This window comes from Corvus kubaryi, unplaced genomic scaffold (assembly GCF_017639235.1).
Source record: "Corvus kubaryi isolate FWS band 111438036 unplaced genomic scaffold, C.kubaryi_AGA036_p1.0 71, whole genome shotgun sequence".
NCBI classification, from domain to species: domain Eukaryota; kingdom Metazoa; phylum Chordata; class Aves; order Passeriformes; family Corvidae; genus Corvus; species Corvus kubaryi.
In genome coordinates, this window is record NW_024582059.1 from 11379555 (window position 1) to 11396803 (window position 17249).

Consider the following 17249-nt stretch of genomic DNA (forward strand, 5'->3'; position numbering starts at 1 on the left):
CTTTTCAAGCACATAAAAAGGAAATAGCAATCTCTGTCATGGGGAGATGGAAACAATTTTATTGGGGGGGGGGGAATGTTAAAACAACCATATACAATTTGAACAAATACAACATAACACAGTTTGTTCCCCAGGTTTTCTAATTACAGTATTTACAGGTTTAATAAGGCACTGGTTCTCAAAAAAGAACACAAATTAGTTTCTTAGTCTCTACATTGACAACCTTTTCTTTAATAGAAACGACTTTGTGCTAGAGAAAGGATAGCAGTTGCTAGATGGCATCTCTCTTTTTTTTTCTTCTCCCACTTACCTATGCCATCTCACCTACGCCAGAAAGAAACTAAACTACACTTCCTTGAATGATTTACATTTGAAAAGTGGATTTCTAGACCCGTGGGCACTGAAGCCACAATTATCTTTACCTCTGACTTCCAAGCCCTCATCAATGTGCCCTTTGAAACTACCAAAATATGGAAGTGACATTAAAAGGCCACACCTAGCAAAATAAGCATACTAGCCTGTAGTCACTGCAGTGCTGACACCTTAATTACGACACGCTGAGTGTCACAGAAAGTCACCCATGCAGGCAGTAACTCGAACGTCACAGTGCTGGAACAAAAGACCTCCACGCTTGCCTTAGGCTGTTTTTTGGCCTTAGGAACAGCCCTTCACAATAGCATCGATTACAGTGGGTAGGAGATTTGAGGGCAAAATCTGGTCTTGGGAGAAAATAGGCAGGCACTAGTTACACAACTGCAGACCGTTTGCTTTCTCAGTGTGTGTCTCCTCAAATATATATATATATATATATATATATATATATATATATATTTATCTATTTTCCTATACAGCACCGTTGCAGTGATTTGTCATTTATGCATTTTCATAAATAAATATTATGTTTTATTTAGTACTTTTTCATCCATAATAGTTTACTCTTAATCCACATACTGGAGCTATCCCAGACTCGCAACTGAATATATATATATATTTTATATATATATAAAAACACATAAACTTGAACATTTAACATACACACTTTATGTACTCTATCAACCAGTATCTTAGACCATTTTCTTCTGGACCAAAAAAAAGGTGAGATTTGCTCAGGAAACCAGTGACTGGCCCTTTCTCTTGCAACATGCTGATGGCAGGTGCCAGGGGCATTCATAGTATGCCTCGTGTCTGCCAGCCAGCAAAGCACCCTCCAAAACACTCCTGGGGAGAGCTTTGCTATTAAGAAAAAAAAAATCTATTTGAGGAAGGCAGAGGTGAAATGCACCTAAACAGGCAGGAAAGAAGCATTCCTGTTGTGCAACCTGGGACCTGCAGGTCCCCTCTGCTTCTTCGGGGCTGAGAAACCTCAGTTCCACAGGGTGCGCTGGCTTTTATGGAAAGAAACGAGACTAGAAACCCATGGCTCCATTCACTAAGACAAAAAGGTGAAGAGAGGCTGGGTTGTCCCCATTTTGGCCCACAAATCTCAAAGCCAAGGCAGCCAAGGAGAGGAGCAAACTCTGCTCTCAGCCTCACAAACGTGTTTTAAGGATGGGGAAACCGTCACTGGGATCAGTGTTTGGTATATTAAACCTCAGAGATTTTCTTTTTGTATTGCTTGGTAAATTTGGGTACAGGCAGGGAAACGGCACTGCAGAAAAAGCACCCTAATTAACAAAAAAACTTTCGATTAAGCTTTTTAACACCTATCATCATGGAGGGCTTGCTGGTTCTCTTGAACTCGTGCATTTTTCTCTGTTAGCTTGAAAGTATAAAATGGTAATTTTTCCAGCTAGAAATACCTTCAGGGAGCTGTTAAGCTAAACCCCAATTATACACCTACCTACCACAAATAAATCAGTTTTCTCCAAAAAGGGGAAAAAAAAAGCATTACAGAAGTGCTGACGCTAAATCCTGCATGGCAATTATTTAAGTTCTGAAATAGGCTTAGCATAATCAAAGCAGCATTTGTAAGGACTTATTTCAAAATTAAGCTGAACACCATCTAGTAAAACAACATAGGCAGCCAGGAAAATTTTAAAAAATAAATGAAGGGTAAAAAAGGGTAAACCAGTAAGTCCCATGCAGCTCAGTTTTGGTAATCTGACAAAGAACAGAACCTTTCCAAAGAAAACACCTCCCGGGGTATATTTCACCTCTCATTTCCCCTTCTGTAGCATTAGCATTGCTACAACTGCTGCAACCCTAGGAAGGAGGAACAGGGAAAGACAGTAAATACATTTCCCATTGCTCTTCTCCCCTGACAGCTCCTCTTGCTGGGAACCAAAATGCTACACAGCCCCAGCCCAGCAGCTGAGCCTGTCACTGCTGTGCAGTGGCTGCCAGAGCTGTGGAGGCTGCTGGAAGGCCACCCAAAACAGTAAAGCAGATAAAGCTTGAGCCAATTGTTTGTAGTGTCTCACTACAGCAGAAGTGCAGGAGGCAGGTACCCACTGCTGGCCACAGTTCCCAGCTCTCACCACCCATCTAATGTGTCCCACGCTCCCTCTCCCTGTCACTTCCTATTACAGACAAGGCACCAGGTCTCCTTACACTCAAGGAAGAACGACTGCCACCCCAGAAATGGGCATTGTTGAGGTTTTTCACTTTCCCTTAAAAAAGGGAACACAGATGTTAATTTCTTTTTCTTAGCTGTGGTTGTAGATGGACCCCTCACTTTTACGCAGATGAAAGAGCAAGTTAGTAATTCCTTCTCACAAGGAACTTCCTCTTACCCAGTGGTTGGTTGTGGGTCCTAGCAGTTTCAAATTACCCAGTGGACTCAAATGCGTATTTCATTTCCACTCACACACAAAATACTTTATTTTGCAGTGGGGGAAAAGAAAGGAAAAAAAAAAAAAGCCAAGAAAAAGGGCACTTGTTTATCACTGTGGTACTATCCCCATCAGTTTTCCTGGAAACATGAAGAGCTTCTTTAAACAAGTCACACCAAACCATATTCAAACAGTTCCCAGCTACCTTAAGTGAAGCATGACCTTCCCTGGGACAGGCCACCCACAGGAATCAGGCCACCCACACCAACAGGGATGGCAGGGATGCAATTGGGCTCCATCTCTGCACTGTGAGAATCACTTGCACATTCAGGGTTTGGAAAGTTATCTCCACAAATAGGTGGCTTTTAAGGTGGTCTCCATCACAGCTCCTCTGAGCTACACAGACCCACTCACCTTTTTTCTTAAATGCTGGAGTGCAATAGTCGTTTTGGAAATGAAAAAGTTGGTTTGCTTTCATTTTCAGCAGTTTCCTCCGAATTTTTTTAATGTAACAATATACATCTTTTTTACTTCTAACCCAAAAGTTTTATTTTCATAAAATTTAAAGCAGTATCTTTTTAAACAATCAAAATAATAATAATAACAATAATAATAATAAAATAATAAGTGGCTTTCATGGAAAGCAACATGCATAATCTTAAACCAGTTACTAAAACTGTATTTTCCCATGTAAACAAGAGCAGACAAGCCTCTTCGATCTTGTATCTCAAAATTCAGTTGATTTTTGCAATGGATAGTCTCCTCAAAAACTCACTGCTGCTCTTAAGCATGACTCCATTCAAGGTACTTAGCAAAGACTTTTGATACATCTTCAGGACTTCTGCCTGCACAAGAAAGTCCATTTCCAGGGGCCTCCACCAGAGCTCCCTCTGGCAGAGTCAGAGTTTAATGTCCTGGGACTCTGACATTTTGGCGAGTGTTTTCTTGACGCGCAGGGCTGTGAGCCGGGAGGCAGGGTTGTGAGCCCAGCACTCCATCATCAGCTTCCCCATCTGCCGTAGGCACTGCGGAGAGAAGCGGGAGAGAAAGCCCCACCCGGGTCAGTGAAAGAGGAGACTGCAGTTGTTGGCAATGCTGAAAAACTGAAGGGAAAAGGCCTTTCCTAAGGGCAGTGCAGACCCTGACAGGCATTATGCATAAATACCACCAGCGCTGCCCTGACCAGCCAAACGTGTTTCAGATTAATGCAGATTTTTGTAATGTATTTTTGGTAATACACAGGCACTACCTACTAACAAATTGACCTCTTATTGCTAGAATGCCTGAGGTGGGATTACTGAGGATCCCAACCAGTTAATCAAGCGCAGCTATTTCAATGAGCCTCACCAGTCCTGGACACATGTGGTAGCAGAGTAAACACACACTGAGTGTCATCACACAAAAGCCCTTTCCGGAGCTGATAGTCCTTCCTCCAGTGTTTTCAGCCCCAGTCTGAATGCCCAGAGGGATTTGGCTAGGAAGAGGATGAGGCAGGCGAGTTGTGGTTACATCTTCTCACACTGGCTGTTGCATGAGACTTCAAGGAGCCCAGGGAGGTTGTTTTCTTTTTCCCTCACATTCACAAATCTCATGCCACCTAAATCTTTCATCTCCCTGCAGAATATTCATCTACATGCTGCTATTCCAAAATGTGGCAGCAGCAGTGGAAAATGTCCTCCTCCCTCAAAATGCTGCAGACTTGGGTCAATCTCACTCACTAGCTCCGATTAAAAGCACTGACAGCATGTCAAGAGGGACGACAGATACCTCATCACTGCTCCATCTGTTGGGAAATGAGGGGCGCAGTCTCTTGATGCACACGATCTCCCGCATGTCCTCGTACGAGGGGTCGCTGGGCACGAGGTCATGGTATGGAAGCTGGTATTCCTCAACTATTCCTAAAAGAAGCAATTAGTTGTCTGTCACTTGCAGAAAACAACTTCCACTCCCCTCCTCCCCTCTCACTTTGTAACAGATTGGCCATACAATACATACTGTTCAACAGTTGGGTGTACTTCGGAAAAGGACTTCCCTGCCCTAGAAGTTAATTCCACAGTCAAGTTCCAATGTAACCATTGCCATGTAAAGACTGGCCACGTATCTTAATCCAAAAACGTAATTACTTGCCAAGTGAGGCAGTTTCTACCTCTGCTTTCCAGTCCAGCAATCTCCAGTAAGTTCTCCCAGAAACAGCTATTCACATAGGGACTGTATCAGACTAATCTGAGAGAGAATTAACCTTGAGTTAGGTCTTCTTCTTATCAGTGGACCTGGAATATACCAAAGGGCATTTCTGTGCCTTTTCAGAACATGGCAAGGCACCATTCTTTGTACATAGCAACAATGAAACAATAAAAACATTACAGATTTAGCCTCAAAACATCACAATACACATCACCAGCTTTTAAACACAGGGATCCTGCTACTCATAGGCAACATTCAGCTCCTCTAGGGTGAGCATTCAGCACAACACTGCAGATTTAAAGACCCATGAAGTATGGTGAAGGTAGCAGAGACCCAAGAGAGACATGCTCTACTCTTGCCACCAAACTGGCACGGAACGGTTACCAAGTTACTTCCATGCATTTAATTTTCTCCATGGCAAAACAGAGGTAATAACACCCATCATTTCTGCACTACACTGAACTCTACATGCAGAAAGAGGGAAATGAAGCACATCACTGGTATGATAGTGATGTAATAAGTGCTACTTCCCTCTGCTGTTTTGCTACTTGTCTTGTAAACAGATTATTTCAAATAGTAGCATAGCAAACTCCAAATTGTTTGTCCTCCTCCTTTCATTTAACTCTAACTAAACAAAGAAATCACTATTTCCTTTCTGTTAAATTAGCTGAACACCTCCAGTTCAGCAGAAATGTGATGCCTTTGGAAAAGGCCCCCAAATGAGTTCCCTACTTCCTCAGTGCAGGCATCCGCTGCCTTCAAACATGCCATTAAAATATAGCCTAAACCTCTGCTGTTGAAATAGCACTGACTCATGCTTTAAAATAAGTTTTAACAAGAGAACAGATATTAAGAGGTAAACCTGTATGGTTTACCCACACTGGTTTATTACTGTAAAAACAATCACCCAGAGAAAAAGATGTAAGGGAAGATATGAGGTTCACTGACACAATTAGAAGTGATCTCCCAGCTCTTTACCTCCTGAAACACATCTCCTTGCTATCTCCCAAAGGATGAGTCCAAAACTGTACATATCAGCCATGATGTAGGACTGAAAGTGATTTCTATTCAAGCTTTCATCCAGCACCTCAGGAGGCATATAACGTTTTGTTCCTACACGGGTGTTTGGAGGGATGTCTACCTCATTTGTATCACTAAAAGAAAATGAAGAAAAAAAAAGGGCATCAGACATGCAGTAAAGTGGCTTGAAAAGAAAGTAATTTAGATGGAAGAAGTAGTAAATTCACACCACATCCACTCTCAAACAAGGTCAAAAGTAATGCATAATCTTAATGGAACAATTCTTGCAAGAAAAGCCTCTTAGTGTGAAGGCAACCCTCCTTAAAAGGCTGACCTGCCTGAGGCTATGTTAAGCATTCAAATGCAGAATCAAAATGAAGATAAGACTCAACAGGGATGCTGTAACATTTGTGAGATTTCATTAGCATTAGCCGGAGATCTAATGTTAGTGATAACAATCAAATCTTCATTAAACGCTGTTTTCTTAACATACTCCACCACCTAATGCTTCAGTCTTAGCAATTAATGCTAAGTAGCTGGGGCAGTATCTCTTAGCTGTAGCAAATCAGATCTGCAAGGAAGATGAATCTAACTATTATTTTTTGCATGCATTATGTTTGATCTCTCCCAACCTTAACACATCAAGATATGTAGACACAGAGGGATAAATGCATAAAAACATCTAAGCAAATGTGTCACACCTCACACATTGACCAGCAGACACAAGATGTGGCAAGCAAATTCCCATTAATTATGTGGATGGATTCTTGCTTTTCTTATTAACTCAGATGCAGCTACATCAGTTGAAATGTTTTTAAAAGGTTGTATGTTTTATATAAGCTTTATATGGCATATATGGTTTGCTTAAAAAGGTCTGTTTTCCTTCCCTCACCTTCAAATGTATGTATTTTAAATATGATGGATGCAACAAAAGCTCACAGAATAATTCTATTTCTGTAGAAATATTATTATTTCTTCATGTAAAACATTTTTTTTTTACCTACTGATATGAAGAAAAGTCAGCTTTTTCTGAGTCTGTGGGACAACCAGTTACCTACACAGTCATTAAATCATATATATGCTGGTGGCACTTCTGTACACCTCCAAGAATGTAACACAAATCCAGTGACCTGCACTGTCTTCCAGTATTTCAAATGAAATAGAAACACAAGGAATTTTACTAGAATCATTAGCTTCAGCAGAGCACACCCCTTCCCACTATTTTCACTTCCCTGTTGTTGCCTGAGAAATGCTGTCTGAGGAAGGGTTCAGTATGAAAACAAGCCAAGTACATACTGTAAATTCCATCTGGAGTGGGAAAAATCCATATTTCACCTTCTTTTGTAACAGCACTTGATAATTCCTAGCTCCCTTCGTTCACACCTAAGCAGTGTGCTGCTCTGTATTTGCCAGGCAAAGTACACCTGCAAAGGGTGAATTTCTTCCCCGAAATTTTTAATAGTGTATTTTCAAGTTGTTGTTTTCTAGGCTTCTGTTCCTCAAAGTAAAAATATTCCTTTCTTGTCTCCTAAAGAAAGGTCAGGCTCATAAAGGAAATGCCTCACCAAGAAATGTGGTAGGTAAGTGAACGGTAAGAAGAGCACACTTAAAAACTGCCTTTCCTTTCACTCTGAGTAATTTCAGTTCAAGATTTGTACAGAATTCTTTAATTTTTTTAATACTCCAGGGAGTGCATGGTTTCAAAGCTGACCTCCAAAACAGAAACTTTCAGTCTATGTATTCTAGACACATTTCTGTATACAGAAAAATCAGAGACTTTGGAACACACGTCTCCACCACCAGGACCACCGCTGAGAGCTCAAGTTCCTTTTGAACAGAGCTGTCAGAGAGCAGTGTCTCCCTATGAATCCCAGGAGTGAGTAAGTTCTACTTGTCTGCTCTTTCTAAGTTGTTTAAACACACAACCATTTTTTAAAATCAAATTTAAAAGCCATTTCAAAAATCAAATCTGTTCTTCGGCAATTTGATTTGTAGGAAATGGAACAAAAGGCAGCCCAAATGGGCTCCTTTTCAATAAATCCTAGTTAGTAACTTGTGCAAATTATTAGTATTTTTCTCTCTAAGCTGAGAGTGAATTTTCACGGGATCAGACAAGCTTCAGTGACAAGCTCACTGACGTGACTTCAACCTGTCTGTGCTACGTCCTTTCACCGTGTGCCAGCAATAGTGGGGCAGCTATGGAGGACGGAGGGATGAAAATAAACTTTTATGCAGATGCAGCTAATGTGCTCGAATAATTAAAAAGCAACTGTTTGTACACCTGCATGAGGTGTTTACATGACATTCACTCCCCAACAGGTAACCTCACACACAGCTGAGCAGAGCCCAGAAGGTGTGCACGTACCCTATAGGTGCTTACTCACACGTGCACACTCAGCCAACAACAAAGGCAGCTTTTGCACCTGATTTATTAACTTCTCCTCAGCCCCCTCACTCCAACTCACCTGATAAACTTAACAGCCAAGCCCAAATCTGCTATACAGCAGGTGCCATTCTTTTTCACCAGGATATTCTTACTCTTTAGGTCACGGTGGGCAATAGCAGGTTTGCCCTGAGTACTGAAGATCTCAGTGTGCAGGTGGCACAAGCCACTGACAGAGGAGTAAGCCAGTTTCAGCATAGCTTTTGTGTCCAAGGTAGTAGATTTTAGATAATCGTAAAGTGAGCCATTCTCATGGTAGTCAGTGATAAGATACAGCTGGGTCCAAGATCCTGTACCTTTAATATCTGCAGCAATGAATCCTTCAAAAAAAAAAAAAAAAGAAGATATTTTGAAATTAATACTTCTCACGGGGTTTTTTTTGACTGCTCAGAACTCTGGACTCGCATCTATTTCAGTAGTTTTATTTCATTACTGTATTTAATTCCTTTCATCTTACTTCCATGCTACTGTGCCTCACCTCTGGCCTTTCACGTACTTTCAGAAAGCCCAGATATACGGAAACATCAGTGCCTGAAACAGACACGTTGTGTTTGGAGTAACAACCCCCAAGTCCCACTATTTTTTAACTTTTATTTATGTTTCAGTAATCCTTGAAACAACTTTCCTTTGAAAAGCACTGGGGCTAATTGCAGAGCACAGTGGGAAACAAAGCAGATAGGAAAGGACATCAGATAACAGCCAAATATAAAATTGCTGTGCTTAAAAAACCTGTTCACTATCAAATAATTCTCTTTCACTTCACTCACCAAGAATATTTTCATGTCTCATCAGGACAGTCTGGTAGATTTCTGTTTCTCTGAACCAGCTGGCCTCCTCTGTAGTAAAGAACACTTTCACTGCTACCTTTTCACCACGCCACTTTCCCATCCAGACTTCTCCATAGCGACCTTTTCCAATCTGCTTCACCATTTGAATCTGCTTTGCGATGGTCCTTTGAACCTTTGAAAATTAATCAATCTTTTTAAAGGAAACATTTTACTATGAACCTTGAAATTTTTATTTTCCTGTAGGATGTAGAGTTTGGTGGAATTTTTTTTGTTACTTTTGGAAAAGTTTTGACAGAAAACACTCCTGGTCACCTCAATGCAGTCCAAATTCCAAAGGGGTATGTAACACATTTGAATTAAAATAGGGATGTTTGTTACATACTCAACACTGCTGAGACTCAAGGCTAGGCCTCACAAGAGTCATAAGCCTATCAGAGGTCCAAAACTAGCAAAACCACAAAATTACTTTTTTTTTTTAAGGACAATACTTCCTATCACCTTCCTTGAAATGGCCATGCCTGATTATTTCAAAATATACATTTGGTGTTAGGAATCTCAACCACTACTTACAGAGTTATAACACACATGCCTACATTAATTTTAATAATAATAATTACGTATTAATAAAAAGCAATTCCCTCCCCAAAATATTTGAAAGAACAGCTTTCCAGTGTCTGTGCCAGCTTTGTCAGTGTCTGTACTGTGAGCTAATGCTAACATCGTGGGTATTACAAGATCAATGCCCATGGCAGCATTGCAGAGATACTCTTCACAAGATGACAGACCCCATGCAGCAGATGGACTGCCTCTAAATTTAACAAGCTTTTACAGCCACGAAAAATCTCAGGCAAATGGAGACTAATAATCTCATCAGATTGGAGCATGCCTGCAGAACATGTATGTCTGAAAGTTCACTAATGTGAGTGGATGCTGCAGCACAACTCGCTGGTATTCGTGGCTGACGCTGCCTCACCCCAATGTAACGGGAGATGAAAATGTCACACTGTTGAGGTACAGCACTGCCAGTTCAATCCACAGCTAATGAGTTTTTGTTTGGTAAGACTTGGTAAGATATTGAAAGAATATTTCCTTCAACACAAGGAGATTTTCATCTGGGCCAAGCAATTGGCAAAATCTGAACAGGTTCAAATTCATGGTCTCTTGTCAGGTTTTGCCACCATCCAGACACAAATCTCCTGCAGTTTACTGCAGCAAGTGAATCTAACTGCATTAACTGAATCCCTCTGAAATCATATTCATTTCATGCAATCCAAAATATTTTTGCAATCTTGACTGACAGAAATGAGTGAAACTTGATTTTTTACAACATTTGCTTCCTTTGTTATGCTTGGGAGGTCCAGTGGAAACCACCAGTTTGGTAATGCCAAGCAGGACTGCCACAACCCCACTGCAGCATGAATGTGCATCCAAAGACAAACTCAAAACCTATTAGGTCAGGCCTATCATCATTCATTTTGTAAGTAAATCACTGGTTTTCATATAAGACAATTTTAAGAAGCGTAACATACAGAGGTATTTAAGCAAAGCTATTTCAAATATCCCAGTTTTCTTCTTCTGTCATTTAAACAGAATTCCATTTTTCCAGCCCTGCACTGTATTATTATTAGACTTCCAAGATGGTCGCTTTAGTGCCATTATTTTTGATTAACATCAGTGAAAGCCAACAACAGAGATTAGCCTTAATTTAAAAAATTGATTTATTATCTTTTATACTCTCATATAGTGATTGAACAATAGTTATATTACATTGGAATTTTGCTGTAACATTTTGTAATGTCATTTTAGCATTGTTGCTTTCTATTTTGCCCATTTTAAAAATGCATCCTGAACAATAATGTAGTTATATCAAATAACTTAATTTGTGTAAATATATGTAATGGCATCATAAAGTACATGCAATTACAATACTTAATGATGAAAAGTTCCTTATTAAATTACATTAAGAAAATGAAAAACACATTTCTGTTATGGGTTTTCAGGCGGCAGAATACTATGTGGAAGGCCTTAACCTGGTTTCGTCTTGCTAGAACTGGTCAAATGATTTCCTATGAACAATTTATTTTATTTTAAGGAATTCAGCTCCTTCTTGAATCATAAACCAATTATTATTTCTAAAACAAATAGGTTAATCAAAATTGTTGGCTGAACTGATTTCATAAGCATGCTGAATGATGTGTTCTTGTGAGTTATTTACACTGAGTGGGGCTGGGGGTTTTTCATTTCTTTTGAAATCTGTGTATTTTGCTGCTTGAGCTCTGTAAGTAAGGTTACATGGCCTTTTCTTTTGTCTCCCTGAGTGGAAACAATCCAATTATGAACTATTTCTACTTTCCTGCCATTCAGCTAAATGTGTTCAGCTACTGCAGATGAAAATTTAGACAGACCAACCTTTTGTAAATTTAATATTTTGAGCAGAAAATTCATACCTATGGCTGGGATGCAGTCCCTTGAAAAGCAAAGTTCATTGGAAAGGAAATTGGGAAAAAAAATGTATGAGAAGGTAGAGACCAACGTGTAGTTCAGCAAACTCTTCAGACAGACCATTTTGCAGCATTTGACCTGCAGCAAACTGTTCTGTCAGAAGTACAGACAGGTCAGGAGACAGAATGCTTGCTGAATGTCATCATATTGACAAATTCTTGGCTAATACTTGTTTGGGGTGTAATATTTGTACCCATTAGAATAAATGTTCTACACAGAAGAAAAACATTACTGGTTAGCACAAGGTGACATTTTGCATTAAATTTGCATCTTACTTTCCTGAAATTATAACCCTGGATGTTTCAGTCTTTGCATAAGAAACAAAGTTAAAAATAAGCAAATAAGCCCTTGCATGGGCACTTTCTATACATTTGTTTCAGGCATGGGCATCACTCTGTGCGTTTCTGGTGAACTCATAGTGGTTGTAGCTGTCTGGGAAATGCAGCAAACATCTCTTGCCAAGTGCAAGATCCATTTTCTTCTCTTCCACCCAAAATCACTACTTAAAGAAAAATTGTACACGTTTTTTTGTGAGTAAGGGGAGATGGGGGTTGGGGGGAAGAGTTCCTTGAGGAAAAACACTGGGTCCAGTGGCTGCAAAGTCTCCAGGCTTGAGAGGAGTGGACTGACAGAAGACTGGATGGTTTCTGCCTCACGGAGCAGCGGCACAGCTCTGAGAGCTGCTGAGCAATGCCCCAGCTGGGATGTCACCTGGCTAAGCAGCAGGAATTGGCTTTCCCGTCCACTACAAGAGCAGACCTGGCGACACCACTGAGACCACAGATCCCTCCTTCAAACTGCTCACTGGGATAGAGGAAGGCATAAAGAGCAAGCAGCTATAACCAGCATTGTTCCAGCTTTTTTGGGATCCTGGGAAGAAGGATCCCAAGTCATGCACTGAGTCATGCACCGCTATAAGATGCCCCAGGGTACCTGCTACCCACATGGGCTGCTGGAAACATTTCCTTTCAGAGAAGTACAACCAAGTTCCTTGTATTTGCTCTACATTATTACATTTTTTCTGTCATTGTAACAGGTAGGAGCACCACGTGCAGACTAAGACCTTGATGTGGCAGGTGCTATGCAAAAAAAAAAACCAACCCAAAAACCCCAAAGCAAAAAAGGAAGAATTCCTCACAATTAAATAAATTGGAAGCACTTGTTAGGAATGGTCCTGAACTGCACACAGGATCTCTCCCTTTCCACGGGTGCTAGAAGGACACTGGTATGGGACATAACAGAGCTTTCTTAATGCCTAGAACAAACACAGCCTCTTGCTTAACTTTTAAGGAAATATAAAACTTCCCATTTAATTTCTTCTTTAGGGTGTTTTAAAAAGCTGTGAGGGAAAAAACCAGACAGATAGTACATAGTACTTGGAAACTGGACAACCTAAAGTAGTAGCATCACTACAAACTAATAGGTTTGGGAGACAGGAGGGACATATCTGCTCTGACAAATGAAAATTAAATCTAATCCATTTTCTCAGATGCACTTATTTTAAATAAGTAACCTAGCTTTTTTACCAGTCATGATCCCCAGAAATAAAACCCCCTGGTGAACTATTTTGCCACAGAAGGTTTTGCCTTTTCAGCAGGCTTAGTAATCCTGGAGTCTGCTCAGAAATAATCACAAACTCCATCCCTGTGCCTTTAACCTTTGAGACTGCCATACTACAAGGAAAAAAAATCCTCCTTGACTTCTGAATGCAAAATGAAGCCTACAAATAAAAAGGTTCCAAGTTTGACAAGTTACAGTTCCCTTTAGAAAAAGACGATGCGTCAGTGTTTGAAACCCTATTGTGTGTTGCACATACAAAGGAAGAAAGGAAGATCAGTGGGCCAGGTGCTGTCCTGTACCCTGGAGTAAATCTGATGTCCTTCCACGAGCTCTCTAAGCCTGTACTTACCCTACACTATCTAAAATAAGAAATGAGCTGAGGTAGAAAAATAACCCTAAGCTTTTTTGGCTTAGCTCACATGAAAAAAACTCCCCTGCTTCTCAAGCAGCTGTTCTCCAGCTTAAATCCTTGTCATTTCTGGTAGAGAAAAAAACCCCAAAAACCTAAAAAAACAACTGAGGACATGTAAATATAATTTTTTGTGCCTCTTCTCCCTGTACTCACTTTTTGCCTTTGAAATGTACATTAAAATAGTATTGCTTCCTTACCAGGAGAGGGAGCCCGGAACCACTCCCTGAGCTCTGGGACTGCTCGATCAAATCCTTCAGGGACTCTCCGGGGGGAATGTAGGTCTCATCCTGCTCCAGCCCGATGCTGTAGTGGGGCCTCGTCTCTTGGCGTTTGTATCTGACATTTTACATGAAAGCAAAATGAGTTTTGAATACAATGAACACATGTGCAATGAATAATGCACACTGTCCTTCATATTTCCTTCATTTATAGACTAACAGCTTTCTCTGCTTCCCTGAGGAACACACTGGACTCGCTGGCCAAAATTTTTCTATTTTATTTTTAGCAACTGTTTTCAGCATCAAAACTCTAAGTATAACACTCAAAGGCCATGCAGTCTGGGTTAAGTTTGCAAAGCAATCAAATGCCTTCCTTTCAGAAACTTAAATATGTCTAAAACACTGATCAAGTAAATAACTTTATTTTACTGTCTGCAGTGGATCTTTAGGAGCCAGAGGAGGTAAGGTCATGGAATTTGGGAATATGTTAAAAATGTGTCAAATTATTAAAACATAATGTATGTAGTTTATGATAACATTCTAAACATATTTACTGACATTGCTGTATTGTCTTCTTTTTTTTTATGATCAGTTCTTCATCAAATAAACCAATTTAGAAGTCTTAGATATATTTCCCTTATAAAAATTTCCCTATAAAATTTGTCCTTTGGCCTTCTCAGTAAAGAATAATCTGTGCTTCTACCTGAATGGCTTTTTAGGATGTTGAGTGAAAGAGTCTGTATGGAATACATCACACAGGTATACTTGTGAATAGCACAAAAAAAATACACATTTTTTTTCTCATTATAAAATTACGGTTTCTCATTTCTTTTCTTTAAGGTCCACACTTCTATTTTTTTCGAATTCCTAAATCTATAAAAAGATAAATGTTGGGAGGAACATTAACAAGCTACCAAAGTAGTCCTTATTTACCTGAAGTAGCAGAATATGATGATAAGCACCAGAAGGATGCTGCAAACAGTCACTGAGATCAGCAGGGCCTTGTGGTGAATGTTTCCTTCAGCAAAGTCTGGGGTTAGAAAACAAGAAAGGTGGAAAATTTAGAAAGGGAGGTGGTACAAAGTCAGTGTCAGAAGTACACTGAGCACAAGATAATCTCCGCTTTTTTCCTAATGAATTCCTGTGCAATACCCCTGGATTCCCCAGGCATTTTACGCACTTCCTCTTTGACCCTCACTGACCAGGACAGAACTGACATCTCCAAAAGACTGTTTGTTTTTTCAGCCCTCACTCAGGCAAAACATCACCTTGATTTGCAATTCCCTGTTTGGCCCTGAATGAAAAATCAATCAAGACCTGTAGCTCTGGGTCTTAAGCTGAGTGATCAGCCAGGACATGCAAAAATCTCTGCCTTTTTTAAACACTCATATTAAGTAGCATCCTATTGAGTAGTTAATATAAAAACACCCCAAAAAAGAGAAAACCCACCAAACTGCATTTATCTTATAAGGGAAGACAGAGGAGACCATTCAACCTCCAAGAAGGCAGGCCATGAGAGGCCTTCAAAGTGTATTTCCATCATTACAGAACAATTTGTCTCCCAGATCCTGATTTAAACACCTGAGCAGGAATTTTCTTCTCCATTTGCTCTACGGCAGCCCTGCGTGCCAGCAAGTCCTTTCTATGCTGGTGGGCAAAACTATCCTTCCAGCAGCTTTTCTGTGAAGCCCTTTGGGAATAAAACGTGTCAAGTAACTTGTAGAAAATGCTGTTACATAAAAACTATTAAAATGTTTCAGTCAACCTTTGTATGGGAGAGTCGTATTCTCCTTTAAAGAATAACATTAATCTCCAAATTTGTATTCTCAGCTCAGGCAAGCGAGTCTGACCTTCATGCATGCTTCCCTGCTGAAAAACAAAGACATGCAGCCCTATTCTTTTTTAACCTCCCCTGCTGCCCAAACTCTCAAAATTATAGTATTTCAGCATGTACATACACAAACCACCCTTCCAATAATGGGATAATGCAAATGAGGGCCATGTTTTCTGAAACTCTTCCAGCCTTGCTGTCTTGCATCCTTCACTCCATGCCTGACACATTGTAGAATGCGAGAAATCTATCCTTATTGACTCGTCCTGGAACGATGTTATTATGTTTCAGATTTACAAGGGTAATGAGACCAGGAGATTCCTAAGGGACTCTTAGCTTACTGTCAGAGACTCTTTTATATTAAAGATCCAGCTTCTCCATTTTTTTTTTTTTGCTCCCAAACAATTTCTTTCCTTCCCCTTTCCACTACAAACAGAGATTAACTACCAACACACCTTGTGATCACACTGGTCATGTTTTAACCTGCCATTACCTGCTCCAGGAGCACTGACCATGTAAACATGCAGGCCGTGGCTGATGCCTTTGGAAGGGGACACTGACATGGTGTCTATTAGGAAAACACTTGAGCCCATCCTTCTGCCTGCCACAGCAGATTTATCCCTGGCCTGCCACTCGAAGCAGGCTGTGGGTTGAAACCGAGAGCCCACCGGGGAACACAGAGCTCTCTGGTGAAGGCTCGGCAGGGCTGAGGGCTCTGGTTTGTGCTTTGTAAGCAGCCTGTGTCAGCCACCATCTCCCTCTAAAATGTGTGGGTTCTAACAGTTTCAGATGTCACAGCCCATCACATGAATAAGCAGAGCACAGAGACCACAGAGCAGCATTTTATACCTGGGAGAAACCTGGGTAACTGTCCACAGCAAGGGTTCTCTCACTTCACAGAGTACATGATGGAAGCTGGGCTTTTGTGCTTGGCAGTAACTAAAGCTGATGTCAGACGCAGAGAGAACAATTCAGATCTTATACTTGTGTCTGCTAGATGTTAAAGCCATGGAAATCTGGGCATTTTTGCAGACACAAAGTGTTGCCCATGAACTTGTTCACGCTGTCTGTGCATGTATGAGTACGTACATTTAGAGAGGGATGATAAACATGAGGAAATCTTGAATCAAATTCCCATAATTTTTAGGGTTTAAGTGATCCAGACCTTATGCTCAATGTTTCTAATGGGCTTCTCCCTTTCAGAAAAGTAAATAAATGCAGTTTGGTTTTCCCAGAGCCTAGAAGGCATTTTGGAAGTGCTGTGTAGCTCTCAGATGAACTTCAGGCTCCAACACAGCAAAATTCTTTGGGTACCCAAATGCAATTATGTGAAGCAAGCCAGGGCAAGGAAAGCATGAAAGACATAGAGGAATGTGTCCTGAACTCCTTGCTGGGAGCAGTTGATAAAGAATTTGACCAGATGCAGAGCTGACCCTCTTGTGGTGGGTGATGTCCCCCACGCCGACAGCGGCACAGCCTTAGCAGTGGTTCACTGTGCACAGCAAAGGCATGCAACTGGC

The 17249-nt window shown here is 40.6% G+C and overlaps 1 protein-coding gene across 5 annotated transcripts in view; it reads right to left on the reverse strand.

Annotated features, from left to right (window-relative positions):
- Nucleotides 1-36: 36 nt before the first annotated feature.
- The window catches only part of BMPR1B (bone morphogenetic protein receptor type 1B), a 234429-nt gene continuing 217216 nt past the window's right edge, over nucleotides 37-17249 (reverse strand). For all 5 annotated transcript variants that reach the window (XM_042049635.1, XM_042049633.1, XM_042049634.1 and 2 more), the window contains 7 exons: nucleotides 14832-14928; nucleotides 13878-14016; nucleotides 9186-9378; nucleotides 8441-8738; nucleotides 5934-6109; nucleotides 4539-4669; nucleotides 37-3796 (listed from right to left, as the gene is read on the reverse strand). In XM_042049635.1, coding sequence (XP_041905569.1) covers nucleotides 3671-3796; nucleotides 4539-4669; nucleotides 5934-6109; nucleotides 8441-8738; nucleotides 9186-9378; nucleotides 13878-14016; nucleotides 14832-14928 — 1160 coding nt within the window. In that variant the 3' untranslated portion in view covers nucleotides 37-3670. The remainder of the gene's footprint in view (nucleotides 3797-4538; nucleotides 4670-5933; nucleotides 6110-8440; nucleotides 8739-9185; nucleotides 9379-13877; nucleotides 14017-14831; nucleotides 14929-17249) is intronic.